Below are 21813 nucleotides of genomic sequence, written 5' to 3'. Positions count from 1 at the left end.
CCCCAGGGGTCGGTCCTGGGGCCGGTTTTGTTCAATATCTTCATAAATGATCTGGAGGATGGTGTGGATTGCACTCTCAGCAAATTTGCGGATGATACTAAACTGGGAGGAGTGGTAGATACGCTGGAGGGACCTAGACAAATTGGAGGATTGGGCCAAAAGAAATCTGATGAGGTTCAATAAGGATAAGTGCAGGGTCCTGCACTTAGGACGGAAGAACCCAATGCACAGCTACAGACTAGGGACCGAATGGCTAGGCAGCAGTTCTGCAGAAAAGGACCTAGGGGTGACAGTGGACGAGAAGCTGGATATGAGCCAGCAGTGTGCCCTTGTTGCCAAGAAGGCCAATGGCATTTTGGGATGTATAAGTAGGGGCATAGCGAGCAGATCAAGGGACGTGATCGTCCCCCTCTATTCGACATTGGTGAGGCCTCATCTGGAGTACTGTGTCCGGTTTTGGGCCCCACACTACGAGAAGGATGTGGATAAATTGGAGAGAGTCCAGCGAAGGGCAACAAAAATGATTAGGGGTCTGGAACACATGAGTTATGAGGAGAGGCTGAGGGAACTGGGATTGTTTAGTCTGCAGAAGAGAAGAATGAGGGGGGATTTGATAGCTGCTTTCAACTACCTGAGAGGTAGTTCCAGAGAGGATGGTTCTAGACTATTCGCAGCGGTGGAAGAGGACAGGACAAGGAGTAATGGTCTCAAGTTGCAGTGGGGGAGGTTCAGGTTGGATATTAGGAAAAACTTTTTCACTAGGAGGGTGGTGAAACACTGGAATGCGTTACCTAGGGAGGTGGTGGAATCTCCTTCCTTAGAAGTTTTTAAGGTCAGGCTTGACAAAGCCCTGGCTGGGATGATTTAATTGGGTATGGGTCCTGCTTTTGAGCAGGGGGTTGGACTAGATGACCTCCTGAGGTCCCTTCCAACCCTGATATTCTATGATTCTATGATACTATATAATCTGTAGTCAATGAGGAAGTGAGTGGGTGTGGGTGGGAGGGAGATGGGAACAGGGAATGGGGGTAAGAAAATTGGAATCATGTTTTGCTAAAGGGGGAAATGGGAAGAGGGAATGGGAGTAAGGAAGTTGGAATCATGTTTGGCTAAGGGTAGGAATGGGAACAGGGACACAGGTGTAAGGCTCTGTGATGTCAGAGCTGGGAAGGAGGATACTAAGGAAGGAAACTGGAATCATGCTTGCTGGAAGTTCACCCCAATAAACATTGAATTGTTTGCACCTTTGGACTTCGGGTATTGTTGTTCTCTGTTCATGCGAGAAGGACCAGGGAAGTAAGTGGGTGAAGGAATAAGCCCCCTAACATAGTGTGGGGCCCAAAACTGGACATAGTACTCCATATGAGGCCTCACCAATGTCAAATAGAGGGGAACGATCACGTCCCTCGATCTGCTGGCAATGCCCCTACTTATACATCCCAAAATGCCATAGGCCTTCTTGGCAACAAGGGCACACTGGTGACTCATATCCAGCTTCTTGTCCACTGTAATCCCCAGGTCCTTTTCTGCAGAACTGCTGCCTAGCCATTTGGTCCCTAGTCTGTAGCAGTGCATTGGATTCTTCCGTCCTAAGTGCAAGACTCTGCACTTGTCCTTGTTGAACCTCATCAGATTTCTTTTGGCCCAATCCTCCAATTTGTCTAGGTCCCTCTGTATCCTATCCCTACCCTCCAGCATATCTACCTCTCCTCCCAGTTTAGTGTCACCTGCAAACTTGCTGAGGGTGCAGTCCACGCCATACTCCAGATCATTAATGAAGTTATTGAACAAAACCAGCCCGAGGACCGACCCTTGGGGCACTCTGCTTGATACCGGCTGCCAACTAGACATGGAGCCATTGATCACTACCCTTTGAGCCTGACAATCTAGCCAACTTTCTACCCACCTTATAGTGCATTCATCCAGCCCATACTTCTTTAACTTGCTGACAAGAATACTGTGGGAGACCATGTCAAAAGCTTTGCTAAAGTCAAGTAATAACACGTCCACTGCTTTCCCTTCATCCACAGAACCAGTAATCTCATCATAAAAGGCGATTAGATTAGTCAGGCATGACCTTCCCTTGGTGAATCCATGCTGACTGTTCCTGATCACTTTCCTCTCATGTAAGTGCTTCAGGATTGATTCTTAAAGGACCTGCTCCATGATTTTTCCGGGGACTGAGGTGAGGCTGACTGGACGTAGTTCCCAGGATCCTCCTTCTTCCCTTTTTTAAAGATTGGCACTACATTAGCCTTTTTCCAATCATCTGGGACTTCCCCCATTCGCCACGAGTTTTCAAAGATAACGGCCAATGGCTCCGCAATCACAGCCGCCAATTCCTTTAGCACTCTCAGATGCAACTCGTCCGGCCCCATGGACTTGTGCACGTCGAGCTTTTCTAAATAGTCCCTGACCACCTCTTTCTCCACAGAGGGCTGGCTATCTACTCCCCATGTTGTGATGCCCAGCGCAGCAGTCTGGGAGCTGACCTTGTTAGTGAAGACAGAGGCAAAAAAAGCATTGAGTACGTTAGCTTTTTCCCACATCCTCTGTCACTAGGTTGCCTCCCTCGTTCAGTAAGGGGCCCACACTTTCCTTGGCTTTCTTCTTGTTGCCAACATACCTGAAGAAACCCTTCTTGTTACTCTTGACATCTCTTGCTAGCTGCAGCTCCAGGTGCGATTTGGCCCTCCTGATATCATTCCTACATGCCCGAGCAATATTTTTATACTCTTCCCTGGTCATATGTCCAACCTTCCACTTCTTGTAAGCTTCTTTTTTATGTTTAAGATCCGCTAGGATTTCACCGTTAAGCCAAGCTGGTCGCCTGCCATATTTACTATTCTTCCTCTGATAGTGTGGCTGATGTTATTAGGCCCTGTGAGGGTGTCCCCTGAATAGATATGTGGGCACAGTTGGCAACGGGCTTTGTTGCAAGGATAGGTTCCTGGGTTAGTGGTTCTGTTGTGTGGTATGTGGTTGCTGGTGAGTATTTGCTTCAGGTGGGGGGGCTGTCTGTAGGCAAGGACTGGCCTGTCTCCCAAGATTTGTGAGAGTGTTGGGTCATCCTTCAGGATAGGTTGTAGATCCTTAATAATGCGTTGGAGGGGTTTTAGTTGGGGGCTGAAGGTGACAGCTAGTGGCATTCTGTTATTTTCTTTGTTAGGCCTGTCCTGTAGTAGGTGACTTCTGGAACTCTTCTTTTTATTCGTAAAAGAATAAATGGACACAAATCAGATGTCAAGAATTATAACATTCATAAACCAGTCGGAGAACACTTCAATCTCTCTGGTCACGCGATTACAGACATGAAAGTTGCGATATTACAACAAAAAAATTTCAAATCCAGACTCCAGCGAGAGACTGTTGAATTGGAATTCATTTGCAAATTGGACACAATTAACTTAGGCCTGAATAGAGACTGGGAGTGGCTAAGTCATTATGCAAGGTAACCTATTTCCCCTTGTTTTTTCCTACCCCCCCGCCAGGCGTTCTTGTTAAACCCTGGATTTGTGCTGGAAATGGCCCACCTTGATTATCATACACATTGCAAGGAGAGTGGTCATTTTAGATAAGCTATTACCAACAGGTGAGCGGGTTTTTGTGTGTTGGGGGGGGAAGAAAACCTGGATTTGTGCTGGAAATGGCCCAACTTGATTATCCTACACACTGTAAGGAGAGTGATCACTTTAGATAAGCTATTACCAGCAGGAGAGTGGGGTGGGGGGAGGTATTTTTTCATGCTTTGTGTGTATAGAAAGATCTTCTACACTTTCCACAGTATGCATCCGATGAAGTGAGCTGTAGCTCACGAAAGCTTATGCTCAAATAAATTGGTTAGTCTCTAAGGTGCCATAAGTACTCCTTTTCTTTCAGGAAGGACAGGCAGGGCAGAAAAGGTGGGGGAGTATCACTGTATGTAAGGGAGCAGTATGACTGCTCAGAGCTCCGGTATGAAACTGCAGAAAAACCTGAGTGTCTCTGGATTAAGTTTAGAAGTGTGAGCAACAAGAGTGATGTCGTGGTGGGAGTCTGCTATAGACTACTGGACCAGCGGGGATGAGGTGGATGAGGCTTTCTTCCGGCAACTCGCAGAAGCTACTAGATCGCATGCCCTGGTTCTCATGGGCGACTTTAATCATCCTGATATCTGCTGGGAGAGCACTACAGCGGTGCACAGACAATCCAGGAAGTTTTTGGAAAATGTAGGGGACAATTTCCTGGTGCAAGTGCTGGAGGAGCCAACTAAGGGGAGAGCTTTCCTTGACCTGCTGCTCACAAACCGGGAAGAATTAGTAAGGGAAGCAAAAGTGGATGGGAATCTGGGAGGCAGTGACCATGAGTTGGTCGAGTTCAGGATCCTGACACAGGGAAGAAAGGTAAGCAGCAGAATACGGACCCTGGACTTCAGGAAAGCAGACTTCAACTCCCTCAGGGAACTGATGGGTAAGATCCCCTGGGGGAATAACATGCGGGGAAAAGGAGTCCAGGAGAGCTGGCTGTATTTCAAAGAATCCCTATTGAGGTTACAGGGACAAACCATCCCGATGTGGCGAAAGAATAGTAAATATGACAGGCGACCAGCTTGGCTTAACAGTGAAATCCTTGCAGATCTTAAACATAAAAAAGAAGCTTACAAGAAGTGGAAGATTGGACATATGACCAGGGAAGAGTATAAAAATATTGCTCGGGCATGTAGGAATGATATCAGGAGGGCCAAATCGCACCTGGAGCTGCAGCTAGCAAGAGATGTCAAGAGTAACAAGAAGGGTTTCTTCAGGTATGTTGGCAACAAGAAGAAAGCCAAGGAAAGTGTGGGCCCCTTACTGAACGAGGGAGGCAACCTAGTGACAGAGGATGTGGAAAAAGCTAACGTACTCAATGCTTTTTTTGCCTCTGTCTTCACGAACAAGGTCAGCTCCCAGACTGCTGCGCTGGGCAACACAGCATGGGGAGTAGGTGGCCAGCCCTCTGTGGAGAAAGAAGTGGTTAGGGACTATTTAGAAAAGCTGGACGTGCACAAGTCCATGGGGCCGGATGCGCTGCAGCCGAGAGTGCTAAATGAGTTGGCAGCTGTGATTGCAGAGCCATTGGCCGTTATCTTTGAAAACTCGTGGCGAACGGGGGAAGTCCCAGATGACTGGAAAAAGGCTCATGTAGTGCCAATCTTTAAAAAAGGGAAGAAGGAGGATCCTGGGAACTACAGGCCAGTCAGCCTCATCTCAGTCCCCGGAAAAATCATGGAGCAGGTCCTCAAGGAATCGATCCTGAAGCACTTACATGAGAGGAAAGTGATCAGGAACAGTCAGCATGGATTCACCAAGGGAAGGTCATGCCTGACTAATCTAATCGCCTTCTATGGGTATGTCTACACTTCGGAATAAGGTCGAATTTATAGAAGTCGGTTTTTTAGAAATCGGTTTTATATATTCGAGTGTGTGTGTCCCCACAGAAAATGCTCTAAGTGCATTAAGTGCATTAACTCGGCGGAGTGCTTCCACAGTACCGAGGCTAGAGTCGACTTCTGGAGCGTTGCACTGTGGATAGCTATCCCACAGTTCCCGCAGTCTCCGCTGCCCATTTGAATTCTGGGTTGAGATCCCAATGCCTGATGGGGTTAAAACATTGTCGTGGGTGGTTCTGGGTACATATCGTCAGGCCCCCGTTCCCTCCCTCCCTCCCTCCGTGAAAGCAAGGGCAGACAATCGTTTCGCGCCTTTTTTCCTGAGTTACCTGTGCAGATGCCATACCACGGCAAGCATGGAGCCCACTCAGGTAACCGTCACCCTATGTCTCCTGGGTGCTGGCAGACGTGGTACAGCTTTGCTACACAGTAGCAGCAACCCATTGCCTTCTGGCAGCAGACGGTGCAGTATGACTGGTAGTCGTCCTCGTCGTGTCCAAGGTGCTCCTGGCCACGTCGGCTGGGAGCGCCTGGGCAGACATGGGCGCAGGGACTAAATTTGGAGTGACTTGACCAGGTCATTCTCTTTAGTCCTGCAGTCAGTCCTATTGAACCGTCTTATGGTGAGCAGGCAGGCGATACGGATTGCTAGCAGTCGTACTGTACCATCTTCTGCCAGGCAGGCAAGAGATAAGGATTGCTAGCAGTCGTACTGTACCATCTTCTGCCGAGCAGCCATGAGATGTGGATGGCCTGCAGTCCTTCTGCACCGTCTGCTGCCAGCCAAAGATGTAAAAGATAGATGGAGTGGATCAAAACAAGAAATAGACCAGATTTGTTTTGTACTCATTTGCTTCCCCCCTCCCCTGTCTAGGGGACTCATTCCTCTAGGTCACACTGCAGTCACTCACAGAGACGGTGCAGCGAGGTAAATCTAGCCATGTATCAATCAGAGGCCAGGCTAACCTCTTTGTTCCAATAAGAACAATAACTTAGGTGCACCATTTCTTATTGGAACCCTCCGTGAAGTCCTGCCTGAAATACTCCTTGATGTAAAGACACCCCCTTTATTGATTTTAGCTCCCTGAAGCCAACCCTGTAAGCCGTGTCATCAGTCGCCCCTCCCTCCGTCAGAGCAACGGCAGATAATCGTTCCGCGCCTTTTTTCTGTGCGGACGCCATACCAAGGCAAGCATGGAGGCCGCTCAGTTCACTTTGGCAATTAGGAGCACATTAAACACCACACGCATTATCCAGCAGTATATGCAGCACCGGAACCTGGCAAAGCGATACCGGGCGAGGAGGCGACGTCAGCGCGGTCACGTGAGTGATCAGGACATTGACACAGATTTCTCTGAAAGCATGGGCCCTGCCAATGCATGCATCATGGTGCTAATGGGGCAGGTTCATGCTGTGGAACGCCGATTCTGGGCTCGGGAAACAAGCACAGACTGGTGGGACCGCATAGTGTTGCAGGTCTGGGACGATTCCCAGTGGCTGCGAAACTTTCACATGCGTAAGGGCACTTTCATGGAACTTTGTGACTTGCTTTCCCCTGCCCTGAGGCACATGAATACCAAGATGAGAGCAGCCCTCACAGTTGAGAAGTGAGTGGCGATAGCCCTGTGGAAGCTTGCAACGCCAGACAGCTACCGGTCAGTTGGGAATCAATTTGGAGTGGGCAAATCTACTGTGGGGGCTGCTGTGATGCAAGTAGCCCACGCAATCAAAGATCTGCTGATATCAAGGGTAGTGACCCTGGGAAATGTGCAGGTCATAGTGGATGGCTTTGCTGCAATGGGATTCCCTAACTGTGGTGGGGCCATAGACGGAACCCATATCCCTATCTTGGCACCGGAGCACCAAGCCGCCGAGTACATAAACCGCAAGGGGTACTTTTCGATAGTGCTGCAAGTTCTGGTGGATCACAAGGGACGTTTGACCAACATCAACGTGGGATGGCCGGGAAAGGTGCATGATGCTCGCATCTTCAGGAACTCTGGTCTGTTTCAAAAGCTGCAGGAAGGGACTTTATTCCCAGACCAGAAAATAACTGTTGGGGATGTTGAAATGCCTATATGTATCCTTGGGGACCCAGCCTACCCCTTAATGCCATGGCTCATGAAGCCGTACACAGGCAGCCTGGACAGTAGTCAGGAGCTGTTCAACTACAGGCTGAGCAAGTGCAGAATGGTGGTAGAATGTGCATTTGGACGTTTAAAGGCACACTGGCGCAGTTTACTGACTCGCTTAGACCTCAGCGAAACCAATATTCCCATTGTTATTGCTGCTTGCTGTGTGCTCCACAATATCTGTGAGAGTAAGGGGGAGACGTTTATGGCGGGGTGGGAGGTTGAGGCAAATCGTCTGGCTGCTGGTTACGCGCAGCCAGACACCAGGGCGGTTAGAAGAGCACAGGAGGGCGTGGTACGCATCAGAGAAGCTTTGAAAACCAGTTTCATGACTGGCCAGGCTACGGTGTGAAAGTTCTGTTTCTTTCTCCTTGATGAAACCCCCCGCCCCTTGGTTCACTCTACTTCCCTGTAAGCTAACCACCCGCCTCTCCTCCCTTCAATCACCGCTTGCAGAGGCAATGAAGTCATTGTTGCTTCACATTCATGCATTCTTTATTCATTCATCACACAAATAGGGGGATGACTACCAAGGTAGCCCAGGAGGGGTGGTGGAGGAGGGAAGGAAAATGCCACACAGCACTTTAAGCACAGCACTTTAAAAGTTTACAACTTTAAAATTTATTGAATGAATGAAGCCTTCTTTTTTTGGGGCAATCCTCTGTGGTAGAGTGGCTGGTTGGCCGGAGGCCCCCCCACCGCGTTCTTGGGCGTCTGGGTGTGGAGGCTATGGAACTTGGGGAGGAGGGCGGTTGGTTACAGAGGGGCTGCAGTGGCAGTCTGTGCTCCAGCTGCCTTTGCTGCAGCTCAACCATACACTGGAGCATACTGGTTTGGTCCTCCAGCAGCCTCAGCATTGAATCCTGCCTCCTCTCATCACGCTGCCGCCACATTTGAGCTTCAGCCCTCCACTTACTCTCTTCAGCCCGCCACTTACTCTCTTCAGCCCGCCACCTCTCCTCCCAGTCATTTTGTGCTTTCCTGCACTCTGACATTATTTGCCTCCACGCATTCGTCTGTGCTCTGTCAGGGTGGGAGGACAGCATGAGCTTGGAGAACATTTCATCACGAGTGCGTTTTTTTTTCTTTCTAAGCTTCACTAGCCTCTGGGAAGGAGAAGATCCTGTGATCATTGAAACACATGCAGCTGGTGGAGAAAAAAAAAGGGACAGCAGTATTTAAAAAGACACATTTTATAAAACAGTGGCTACACTCTTTCAGGGTAATCCTTGCTGTTAACATTACATACATAGCACATGTGCTTTCGTTACAAGGTCGTATTTTGCCTCCCCCTCACAGCGTGGCTACCCCCTCAACCTTCCCCCCTCCCTGTGGCTAACAGCGGGGAACATTTCTGTTTAGCCACAGGCAAACAGCCCAGCAGGAATGGGCTCCTCTGAGTGTCCCCTGAAGAAAAGCACTCTATTTCAACCAGGTGACCATGAATTATATCTCACTCTCCTGGGGATAACACAGAGAGATAAAGAACGGATGTTGTTTGAATGCCAGCAAACATACACTGCAATGCTTTGTTCTACAGTGATTCCCGAGTACGTGTTACTGGCCTGGAGTGGTAAAGTGTCCTACCATGAAGGACACAATAAGGCTGCCCTCCCCAGAAACCTTTTGCAAAGGCTTTAGGAGTACATCTAGGAGAACCGCGAATGCCAGGGCAAAGTAATCCTTTCACATGCTTGCTTTTAAACCATGTATAATATTTTAAAAGGTACACTCACCAGGAGGTCCCTTCTCCGCCTGCTGGGTCCAGGAGGCAGCCTTGGGTGGGTTCGGGGGGTACTGGCTCCAGGTCCAGGGTGAGAAACAGTTTCTGGCTGTCGGGAAAACCGGTTTCTCCGCTTGCTTGCTGTGAGCTATCTACAACCTCATCATCATCATCATCATCTTCTTCGTCCCCAAAACCTGCTTCTGTGTTGCCTCCATCTCCATTGAAGGAGTCAAACAACACGGCTGGGGTAGTGGTGGCTGAACCCCCTAAAATGGCATGCAGCTCATCATAGAAGCGGCATGTTTGGGGCTCTGACCCGGAGCGGCCGTTCACCTCTCTGGTTTTCTGGTAGGCTTGCCTCAGCTCCTTCAGTTTCACGCGGCACTGCTTCGGGTCCCTGTTATGGCCTCTGTCCTTCATGCCCTGGGAGATTCTGACAAAGGTTTTGGCATTTCGAAAACTGGAACGGAGTTCTGATAGCACGGATTCCTCTCCCCAAACAGCGATCAGATCCCGTACCTCCCGTTCGGTCCATGCTGGAGCTCTTTTGTGATTCTGGGACTCCATCATGGTCACCTGTGCTGATGAGCTCTGCATGGTCACCTGCAGCTTGCCACGCTGGCCAAACAGGAAATGAGATTCAAAAGTTCGCGGTTCTTTTCCTTTCTACCTGGCCAGTGCATCTGAGTTGACAGTGCTGTCCACAGCGGTCATAATGGAGCACTCTGGGATAGCTCCCGGAGGCCAATACCATCAAATTGTGTCCACAGTACCCCAAATTCGAGCCGGCAAGGTCGATTTAAGCGCTAATCCACTTGTCAGGGGTGGAGTACGGAAATCCATTTTAAGAGCCCTTTAAGTCGAAATAAAGGGCTTCATTGTGTGGACGGGTGCAGGTTTACATCGATTTAACGCTGCTAAATTCGACCTAATGTCCTAGTGTAGACCAGGGCTATGATGAGATTACTGGTTCTGTGGATGAAGGGAAAGCAGTGGATGTATTGTTTCTTGACTTTAGCAAAGCTTTTGACACGGTCTCCCACAGTATTCTTGTCAGCAAGTTAAAGAAGTATGGGCTGGATGAATGCACTATAAGGTGGGTAGAAAGTTGGCTAGATTATCGGGCTCAACGGGTAGTGAACAATGGCTTCATGTCTAGATGGCAGCCGGTATCAAGTGGAGTGCCCCAAGGGTCGGTCCTGGGGCCGGTTTTGTTCAATATCTTCATAAATGATCTGGAGGATGGTGTGGATTGCACTCTCAGCAAATTTGCGGATGATACTAAACTAGGAGGAGTGGTAGATACGGTGGCAGGTAGGGATAGGATACAGAGGGACCTAGACAAATTGGAGGATTGGGCCAAAAGAAATCTGATGAGGTTCAACAAGGATAAGTGCAGGGTCCTGCACTTAGGACGGAAGAATCCAATGCACCGCTACAGACTAGGGACTGAATGGCTAGGCAGCAGTTCTGCGGAAAAGGACCTAGGGGTGGCAGTGGACAAGAAGCTGGATATGAGTCAACAGTGTGCCCTTGTTGCCAAGAAGGCCAATGGCATTTTGGGATGTATAAGTAGGGGCATAGCGAGCAGATCGAGGGACGTGATCGTTCCCCTCTATTCGACATTGGTGAGGCCTCATCTGGAGTACTGTGTCCAGTTTTGGGCCCCACACTACAAGAAGGATGTGGATAAATTGGAGAGAGTCCAGCGAAGGGCAACAAAAATGATTAGGGGTCTAGAACACATGACTTATGAGGAGAGGCTGAGGGAGCTGGGATTGTTTAGCCTGCAGAAGAGAAGAATGAGGGGGGATTTGATAGCTGCTTTCAACTACCTGAAAGGGGGTTCCAAAGAGGATGGCTCTAGACTGTTCTCAATGGTAGCAGATGACAGAACGAGGAGTAATGGTCTCAAGTTGCAGTGGGGGAGGCTTAGATTGGATATTAGGAAAAACTTTTTCACTAAGAGGGTGGTGAAACACTGGAATGCGTTACCTAGGGAGATGGTAGAATCTCCTTCCTTAGAGGTTTTTAAGGTCAGGCTTGACAAAGCCCTGGCTGGGATGATTTAACTGGGAATTGGTCCTGCTTCGAGCAGGGGGTTGGACTAGATGACCTTCAGGGGTCCCTTCCAACCCTGATATTCTATGATTCTATGATTCTATGATCTCCCGGAGCATTTCACGATTATAGATTGTGATTTATGCATCATCTTTAGAACCCTGTCCTCCTGGCATTCCAGTAGTTCCATTTTACAGTAAATATTTCTGTAACCACAGTTTTGGGAATTGGACAGCTATTGTTGATCACATCAGGGTTTACAAGAAAGGCAAAGCAGGATCTCAACTTCTGCAAGTCTTCAAACCTGGCCTGAAATTCATCAAGCAATCCTTGTAATTTACCTCTGTATTCCTCGAGTTTGTGATCTACTTCCATTTCAGGAATTGCGTTTACCCTACTTTTGAGATATGGAAACTTGTTGAAGTCTCTTAGCATTATGTCTCCTTTCAGAACTTGTTCTGGAAGCTGAAGACTGTGTGAATAAGGACAGAAATAACCTTCTCCTTCCCTTGGAGTGCCAAATTGAGAGTTTGCAGATGCTGCATAATATCAGTGAAAAATATCAGATCCTGCATCCATTGCTCATCTTCCAATTGTGGATAAGACATTTCCTTTTCTTCGAGGAAAGCATTGATAGGCTCCAACAGTTCCACAAACCTATTTAAGACACTGGTGGTTGATAACCACCTCACAATACATTAGAAAGGGATGTCATTAGGTTTGTCTTCAAATTCCAGCTCTTCGATGAAATTTTTGAGTGTCACGGAGTCTTCCCATTTGAGCAGATGAAACTGACAATTTCTAGGACCACTTTTGTAGTTGAAGTATCTGCCTGTGAGATCCTCACCATGGATTATGCAATGAAGAGGGAGAAATTCCAGAAATTTGGGATCACTTTTCAAGAGTCTGATAAGGCCTACTTCCCCCCCACCACCACCATTGCAGGTGCTCCATCCATTGCAACACTGACAGGTTTATCCAGTGGAACATCAGCATTTGTCAGTGCTTTGTCCAGTGCATTCTTTACGTCAACACTGTGGGTTGTTTCTTTTAGCACCACTAAGTCCATGTAGCGGGGCGGTCACCCTGCTCCGGCTTAGAAAGGGTTAAAAGCCAGCCCTTGGAGGGGGCTGGGGCTGAGAGCCAATCAGAGAAGCCTGGGAGACAGCCAATCAGAGCTGGCTAAGCCAGTATAAAAGGGAGAAGACCAGAAGGGATAGTCAGTCTCTCTCCAGTCTTGGAGAGAGATGGACCTGGCTGCTGGATAGAGAAAAAGGGGGGGGCCGGGGCCGGGGCCGGGGCCGGGGCCTTGCTCTTGCTTTCAGGGCTGGGGGAGGTATTAGGGCTGTGGAGAGGCAGCAGGTCCGACCCCCTGGCTGATGATCAGTGGCCATTTTGGACTGCAATTTGCCCCTGAGGGAAGGGCCTAGATGAAGACTGGCAGTGGGTCATTAAGGAAAGATGGGCTTAGAGGATTGGGGTTCCCCGGGGAGGGGAGGACCCTGAGTGTGAGGGTACTGCTGCGGGCAGTACCCAGGAGAAGGGGCACTGCAGGCTGGTGAGGGACATGTAGTCAGAAATACTATAAGTGGTGGAGATTGAGCAGGAAGCAGGTACCCATAGGGAGACACCAGCCAGCAGGAGGTGCTCTGAGGCTGGGATGAGCTAATTCCCAGATGACCGGCAAGAGGTGCTGTGGCAATGAGTGCACGTTATGCTACAGTCCAACATTTCTTCTCTCGCAATTACATCAGTGAAAACATAGTGAACAAATATCACTAGTTGTGGTTTATCTTGTATATCTGTGGATTCATTGATAATTCTTTAGATCATTTTGCATCTTGCTTGCAACATCATCACTGATCTGGGAGATCTGCCTCTCTGCACTATGGCACAAAATTGGAATTTGCTTTATTAGTCATTAAGTTTTGCGTTACTTGGATCTAAAATTGCAACCACTCCTGCAACATTCTTCTTAACAAATTCTCCATCACAATATGGACATTTAGCATGAGTGATATACCATGACTAATAAAACTAGCTTTGCTCATTGTCAGCTTCCTTATTGAACACCAAGTGTAGTCTGACTGTTTAGGCATGATTTTAATGCTTGTTTACCCTTAATTCTGATTTAGGAGGGTATTTAGATGAAAAATTGTGATTCATTTTGTAGTAACATTTCAAATTGCTCGCTTTGTAGTGAGTGAGCAATGCATTGCAGTTAAGGCACAGGGGTTTGCCACCTTTAACAGTGAATGCAAAATCTTCCTCCCATTCTGGCTTAAAACTTCAGTTTTCTTCTTCATGCTTGCATTTCTTACAATTTGAAGATATCATTGTCATCCACAAAATTAACATAGAGTTAACACTTAAATCTAAAACTATTCAAATGAGATTTGTGAACAGTAAACACAGCCTGTATTCTGTGGAATGCAGGGAGATCGTGAGCACACGAGGTCAGCACAACATTCTGAAAACAGAATGATGCAATTTCCTGATATAATGCACATGTGAGAGCTTCTCTTTCTATTGGCCTCACTCTCACGGTAGATCAGGGCTTAAAATCTTTTGAAGTATTTCCTGGAGGCCCCACACATACATTCTCTGTCTACCAGCTGTGTGGGTTGGGGGGGGGTGTCTTAGGATTTTAGTCAGGGCTCGGGGCTTCAGCTCGTGAGCTCCACTTTAACTGTAAAAGAGACACATACAGCTCACGAGCTGTGGTTTGACCACACCTTGAATAGATCTGTCAAGGCTGATTCCCCACTCTGGAACTTTGAGTACAGAAGGTGGGGGCCCACAAGGATTCTAAAAAATTAATACTGGCCACTCCAGGCTAGTATTAAACTCCCAAGGTTACAGCTTTTCTCTGACCTTGGATGGGTAGATGCTGCCACCACCCAAGTGCAAAAAACCCCTTTTGAGAACCCAGGAAAAAGCACTTGGGAATTCCTTCCTGTGGGGTACCCTCAAGCCCTTTCACCCCCACTCTGGGGAAGAGCTGAGAAAGAAAACAAAGGAAATCAGCTGTTGCCACCAGCTAATTAAATAACATATGCACAAACCTCTTAGGACACAAAAAAGCCAATCCTGTTCTTTAAAAAGGTAAATTTTATTAAAAACAAAAAAGAAAAAATATATCTGCAATTTAGGCTATTGCTAGATTTAAAAAAAGCAAATATAATAATTAAGCATCAAGAATGGTTTCTTGATATCCAGCTTAAAGGTTACAAGCAAAATAAAAGCACCTGGGGTTAGCACAGAGGAGTCCACAAGCTGAGAAGAAATAACCCTAATTGCATCTTCCTAGACATTCCCTGATTTACTTACATATCTGGGGTTTCAGATAAGCAATTCCTAGGTATGATTTGATAGTTTTCCATACCTGGCTCAAACCTCTTATAGCACAGTCCCAGCTCTGTCTCTGCCCTCTCTCTGGAGAACAACAGACAGACAAAGGGAAGTTTTTTCCCCAATTTTAAAAAGTTCTAGCCCTCCCATTGGCTCTTTTGGTCAGGTGCCCGCTCCCTTTTTTTTACCTATGGGCTTTTTAACCCTTTACAGGTAAAGCAAGTAGAGAACAGCTACCAAGAGTGATTTTATAGCTAACTGGCTGGCTGGGTGTCCATAAAAGGAAGCTACCACCCCCCCCCCCGCCACCTGCCCCCTTCATTTATCCCAAGATAATAGAGGTCTTTTCCAGCCCTGAAATCTATGAAATGTCACTGAGACACAGGAGGCCAGGGTCAAACCCTAGGTGTTGCATGACACTGCAGCCTCATAATAAGTTGCAAACCTGTTCTAAAATAATTAACTTTAATCTCCAACTGCTCACAATGGCCCATCTCCTATACATCATCCAACATTCACGATGGCTGTCACTGCCAGTATAGCCTCTGCTTGGACCTGAAGCAGTAGTACTTCCCAGTTTTAGAGATTCCTAAACCACCACAGGTGGGGAGTGTGGCACTGAGCCCATACGCATGAGGGAAGAGCTGTAAGGGTGGAAAGGAGAGCTGTCAAGATACCAGGGCATAAAATTCCCAGGACAGTAATCCCAAAGGACGGAACCTCCATAATTCCTTGTGTCTTGCATATTCATCTTGCAAATAAAAACATTTTTATAAAGTAATGCATGTTCAATTGATAATTTTATTTGAAGAGATTAACACAAAAATAAGAGATAAAGATTGACACAGATGCACAAGGCCAGCTTATTTAAAATGGGCCAGAGGAGACTAGTAGATAAGTCATTATAGTACCACTCACTGAATAATAATTCAGATCCCCTAACAAAGGCATACATTCTAAAGACAGTCACAGAGGCACTGATAGTTTCTATTGAAACCATCACTGGATAAATTATATCAGATTTAAAATGTATTATTTACAATTCCACATGGAAAGATGAGGCCCTTCTGTAACAGGGAGCTGAACAAGTGAGCTCCAGACTCCCCACCAATAGGGAGGGAAACTAGAAATAAAAGCCACACTTTTCTCCATACTGCTCAGCTCAGAAGGGACTTTTCCTTCTTGTAGGGGACAGAATAAAGAGAGTTCCTTTTCATTCCCTCTCTCCTCTTTGTTCCACACAGAGACTGCTCCTTCTGCCCTCCCATCCCCCATGAGCAATGCTGGGTTGACCTTCACAAATCTGCATAAAGGGATTGCAGACATGGAAGAATCACAGGTGACAGATGTTAATCATGTCACAATGCACTACAGGAAGGAATAGGGATAGCATGATGATAGGCACAGGGTGAGAACCTGAACAGAATGGAAGAGTCTTTGGTCTGCATCATATTCTGACTGTACCATTACATTAACAGGATTCCCTGAAACACCTGCCTTTTCTAGCTGTCAGAAAAACACTTTCTTTGCTGTTCACAACAACAAAGAGGAATCATTTAGGTCACTGTATCTCTCGTATTGTCTCACCCAGGTGAGGAACTGGCACCAGATATGACACCAGGATACAGCAGGATGGAGTGAGCTCTCTGGTACTATCTGGGCATAAATGTTGCCATGAGGAGCTGAGCACCAGACTTCATTCTCTTCAGAAGCTGAGAATGCTGCAGAATGTGAGAGACATCAGGAAAGCACCAGCCAGGTCTCCTTGACAGCTTATCCCCCCATTCAGTGCAACCTTGAAGGGGAAAAAGAAGTCAAATGGGAGTTTCCAGTACGTGCTGGGCTGGCTACGTGGAGGCTCTGGCCATTCTGTCATGTCAGTGAAGGCAACGACGGTTGTCAAAGGCACCATGGTCATGCTGAGGGACTGCAGGAAAAGGAAAACACCAACAGCTTAGCATTCCCAGAGCCACAGATGCATCTTCCAACATAGGGCATGTTTCTGCAGAGGTAAAGGCTGCCCAAAATGACTGGTGAGGCTCCAAATAGCAAGCAGTCTCCACTAGCTATTACTACCATCTCCTGTAGATAGATCATATTTTCAAAGTGAAAAGAACTCTGACACTGTGGTCAGGCATACCACAGGGAAGTGTTTTGATGAGGTATAAGAGAAATGTAGTACATTCATGTGTGGGTATACCCCTTTCCCTTTCCCCTTCAGAATGAAGAACTGGGACACTTTCCAGAGCAGTGTAGAAGAAGAATAGTTACTTACCCTGCAGAAGCTGTGGTTCTCCTAGATGTTTTTGTCAGTGTGGTTCCCACTGTACGGTGTGCATGCACCTCATACATACAAAACCTATCTATTATCTATTATCTTATAAGCTATTACCAGCAGGACAGTGGGGTGGGAGGGGGTATTGTTTCATATTCTCTGTGTATATATAAAGTCTGCTGCAGTTTCCACGGTATGCATCTGATGAAGTGAGCTGTAGCTCACGAAAGCTCATGCTCAAATAAATTGGTTAGTCTCTAAGGTGCCACAAGGACTCCTTTTCTTTTTGCGAATACAGACTAACACGGCTGTTACTCTGAAACTAGTAACCAAGGACTCTGAGAGCAGGTCATGAGATCCACACTGACAACATCTAGAAGAATCACAGTTACTGTAGCAAAAAGAAAAGGAGTACTTGTGGCACCTTAGAGACTAACCAATTTGTTTGAGCATAAGCTTTCGTGAGCTACAGCTTATTTCATCGGATGCATGTAGCGTAAGTAACTATCCTTTTTTCCACTATGTATCAGTATGGAGCCCTACTTAGGTGATTGGCAAGCAATATCCCCTCAGGACAGAGGGAATGAGGAATTCTAGCTGCATCAGTCAAATAAGGATTGTAGTTCTTGTGACCCATTGTGATTCAGGCAGCCCTCACTAGAAATGCCAAGATCAGGGCAAGCTGCAAAAGGAAGAGCAGATACTCCCAAGACTGGTGGGTAATACTGAAGTTACACTCCCCAACCAGTCACAAACTGTGCTTCTGATCCCCCACACTGGTTATCAAGAAGCAAAAAAAAAGAAATCACAAAGTCCCCTTTATTGCATTCCAATTCTCTGGCTCCCAATCAGCACCTAGGCCCAGTACAGTGAGAAGTTATTTAAAAAACTCTGCCCACATATACAAAATGTTCTTCTGACCCCAAAGGGTCAGCCATGTTACCAGATCAGTATAGGTTTGGATCTTACCCAAAATACCACACTGCCAGCCAATCCCTTAGTGTCTAAAACAAAAAGTTTATTATAAAGAAAAAAGAAAGAACAAGAGAGACGTTAAACGGTAAAGCAGTCACATACATACAAAGACTTCAAAGTCCATATATCAGGTTCCTAGCAGTATTGGTGAGTTTGCTGACTTGAAAGTCCCTCTGGAATACATCCACAGCTTGGATGGATCATTCAGTCTTTATTCAGAGCTTCAGTTTGTAGCAAAGTTCCTCCAGAGGTAAGAAGCAGGATTGAAGACAAAATGGAGAAGATGCAGCTGTCTTTTATAGTATTTAGATCTAGACTGTTCTCAGTGGTAGCTGATGACAGAACAAGGAGTAATGGTCTCAAGTTGCAGTGGGGGAGGTTTAGGTTGGATATTAGGAAAAACTTTTTCACTCGGAGGGTGGTGAAGCACTGGAATGCATTACCTAGGGAGGTGGTGGAATCTCTTTCCTTACAAGTTTTTAAGGCCTGGCTTGACAAAGCCCTGGCTGGGATGATTTAGTTGGGGATTGGTCCTGCTTTGAGCAGGGGGTTGAACTAGATGACCTCCTGAGGTCCCTTCCAACCCTGATATTCTATGATTCTATTTTGCCATGCGCCCTGTGCTTCCTTTGTTTCCAACACAAGCTGCCCAGCACAAGGCTTGGAGGACCTTTTCTGTCCATAGGCATGCCCATGCATGCCTTGCTGAGTCATAAGGTGTATTCTCTGCTGTCTCTCAATGGGTCAGTTGTATAGCTGATGGTCCTTAATGGGCCATCAAGCAGGCTAGGCAGTACTGATGCCAAACTGTCTGGGGGTGTCACCCAGAAGCATAGCACAAGTTTGAAATACAGACATACATATATATCTATAACTCATAATACAAAGGTGATACAAACACATAAATGAGATTATCATATCTGGCAAATTATAACATTTTTGCAGATACCTTACATGGCATATCTGGCACAACTCATTACAATTTTACAATATTGATATTCATAATATCCACAAGTATCTCCCAGATTCCATAAAGCATCACAGTTCTACTCTCCTAAACTTGGCATCTGATCAGCTAAATCCAAGGCACAGTGCTTGACAAAGGTCAGTGGTTTACTCCACATTTCTGCCTTGCAGATGTCTGATAGTGGCACATGTCTGAAAAAGGTGGAAGAAATCACTTGAATGCTGGTGGAGTTAGCCTTGATATTTAGTGGGAGAGGTACACTAGCCAACTAATAACATGAGCATGCATCATGTGATCTGTTTCAATATTCTTTGAGATGAAAGAAGTTGACCTTTTGAATGCTCTGGTATAGGGAGAAAGAGACAGGATTGACAGGTGGAATGATTTTGTTCTGTCAATAGAGCAGAGACCTGGAAATGACAAGTGTGTGTAATTTCTTTTCTCTCAGTGATAAATGTGCTTTTCGGAAGGAGACAAGCAAGCGGATGGATAGGCTCAGATGGAATTTTGAGACCACATTGGAGAGGAAGTTCTGATGAGATCTCAGCATCACCTTATTCCAATGGAACTGCATTTGGGTTCAGCCAGGAGCGCCTGAAGCTCACTTACTCTTCTGACTGAAGTGATAGCGACTAGGAAGACTGTTTTCAGAGTTTCAGAGTAGCAGCCATGTTAGTCTGTATTCGCAAAAACAAAAGGAGTACTTGTGGCACCTTAGAGACTAACTCTAAGGTGCCACGAGTACTCCTTTTCTTTCTGTTTTCAGAGTGAGGTGGTCCCAGGAAGCATTCTGAGAGAAGCTCAACGAGAGGCTCCATCAGTCTCAAGAGGAGTACACTGAGGTCCCAGGCAGGAGTGGGTTCTCTGACCAGTGTTTGAGCATTTAGTAGCCCTTTAAGAAACTTTGATACCATGGGGTGAGAGAAGACCAAACATGACTGCACAGGCAGGTGATAAGTTGAAATCACTGTGAGGTGGACTTCAGTAGAACCGAATAAGAGACCTGTCTGCTTGAGCTACAGTAAGTCTTCAAGGATCTTTGGTACTGAGGCCTGGGCTGGGTCTAGGCCATTTTGGGCTATGCATAGTGAGAACCTATTTACCATGCAAGAATATGTCCTTCTGGTAGATGTTTTCCTGGACCTGTATGGAGCAGTTTCTCTGTGTGGTGGTCAGCCACCCACTAGCTATACCATCAGGTGCAGAGACTCTGGTCTGCATGATGTGTCTGGCCACAATGCTGCAAGATCAGATCCAGGCTGTCTGAGAGATGGATCAGAAGCTGAATGGACATCTGGAATAGGTCTGTGAGCCAGAACTGACTTGGCCCATATTTAAGGCACCAGAAAGATTGTAGCTTTGTCTCTTGATTTTGGAAATCACCCTGGGAATGAAGGGAATTGGTGTGAAGGCATACAAGCAAGCCCTTGTTACACTGTAGCAAGAAGGCATCTGTTAGCATCCTTGGACTCAGGACTCTTGTGGAGCAAAAGCTCTTGCATTTTGCATTGTCCTTAATGGCAAAAAAGTCTCTCATGGGAGTCCCCGCGGATGGAATATCAGTTCTGTGATGGATCTGTGTAATGACCATTCCTGGTTGGTCACTGACTGTCCTGCTTAGGAAGTCTTCTAAGTTGTTGCTGATTCCTGGGAGGTGAAGAGACATTGGTCTTACCACATTCTGATGGTACCAATTCCAAAAATCAGTGGCCTCTTGGCAGAGGAGCAAGGAGCAGGTGCCCTGTTGCTTGTTTATGTTGTTGCATAGCTGTCATATTGTCTGCAAAGACCTGAATTATCGAGTTTGAGGACAGGCAGGAATGCCAGACAAGCTAGTCTGATGGCTCAGAGATCTACAACATTCACATGAAGCCCCATGTCATTTGGAGATCAGATGTCTTTGATCTGCAAGTGGTCCAAGTGAGTTCCCCAACTTGTCACTGATGCATCCATGAGCAGGGTCTTTGTTTGGGAGGGGTGTCCACAGAGTCCCTGGGCAATGCTCTGGAACTGCTCCCTACGAAGCCAGTCAGGACTCTGGGGAAGTCTCCTCTCTGCGAGCAGATTGTCTTCAGGGCAAAAAGCTCACACAGCTTCCACTTTCCTGGGTCTGACCTTGGAGCATTCAGCATCCTCTGCCCCTCTGTGCATTTCCTACAGTGAGTCCACCCAGGCGGGGTCCTGGGGAAGCCAGATGGTCCTGCACCCCAACTTCTCAGTCATATGTGACTCTTAGCCAGCCAGTAAAACAGACATTTATTAGATGACAGGAATACAGTTTAAAACGGAGCTTGTAGGTACGGAGAACAGGACCCCTCAGCTGGGTCCATTTTGGGGGGCAGTGAGCCAGACAACCATGTCTGCACTTCACTCCTCATCCCCAGCCAGCTCCCAACTGACTCACCCTTCAGCCCCTCCTCCTCTGGGCTTTGTCCCTTTCCCGGGCCAGGAGGTCACCTGATTCCTTTGTTTTCCAACCCTTTAGCTATCACCTTGCAGGGGGGAAGGGCCCAGGCCATCAGTTGCCAGGAGACAGAGTGCTGGCCCTTTGCTCTGCAACAATTATACTCCCTTATCCCACCACCTAGAGACTTACGAAATGCATAGGGGAAACCGAGGCACCCCTACAGTATTCAGAGGAAACATTAAGAACAGTCCCACTTCGTCACAAGGGGATTGAAAAAGGGACCCCTTTCCATGTGATTGCAGGTTCAAGCCACAAAACCAGTTCTGCAATGACATAATGTAGTACTTTGACCTTCTTGGCTATTGGATGTTTCATCGACGAATAGAGAGCCTTGAGCCAGAACTGGAGGGTACACAAGCAAAGTCTGGCAAGTGGTGTCATATATATGCATACCAACATGTGGCCTAGCACTACGAGGCATATTTGTACTGTTGTGGTTAGTTGTGACATCA

The 21813-nt window shown here is 47.0% G+C and overlaps 1 protein-coding gene across 2 annotated transcripts in view; it reads right to left on the bottom strand.

Moving 5' to 3' along the window:
- Positions 1-8105: 8105 nt before the first annotated feature.
- Positions 8106-21813, bottom strand: part of TCTN3 (tectonic family member 3) — a 69800-nt gene continuing 56092 nt past the window's right edge. Inside the window, exon 14 of one of the 2 annotated variants that reach the window (XM_077823397.1) lies at positions 8106-8686. In XM_077823397.1, coding sequence (XP_077679523.1) covers positions 8669-8686 — 18 coding nt within the window. In that variant the 3' untranslated portion in view covers positions 8106-8668. Of the gene's footprint in view, positions 8687-15026; positions 16605-21813 lie in introns of those variants that run through there. The other variant, XM_077823396.1, reaches the window with a different exon arrangement.

The sequence above is a fragment of the Eretmochelys imbricata genome, chromosome 7 (assembly GCF_965152235.1).
Source record: "Eretmochelys imbricata isolate rEreImb1 chromosome 7, rEreImb1.hap1, whole genome shotgun sequence".
In the NCBI taxonomy this organism is placed as follows: domain Eukaryota; kingdom Metazoa; phylum Chordata; order Testudines; family Cheloniidae; genus Eretmochelys; species Eretmochelys imbricata.
The sequence above is the reverse complement of the archived record's forward strand: the minus strand, read 5'-3'. Positions and strand labels throughout refer to the sequence as shown.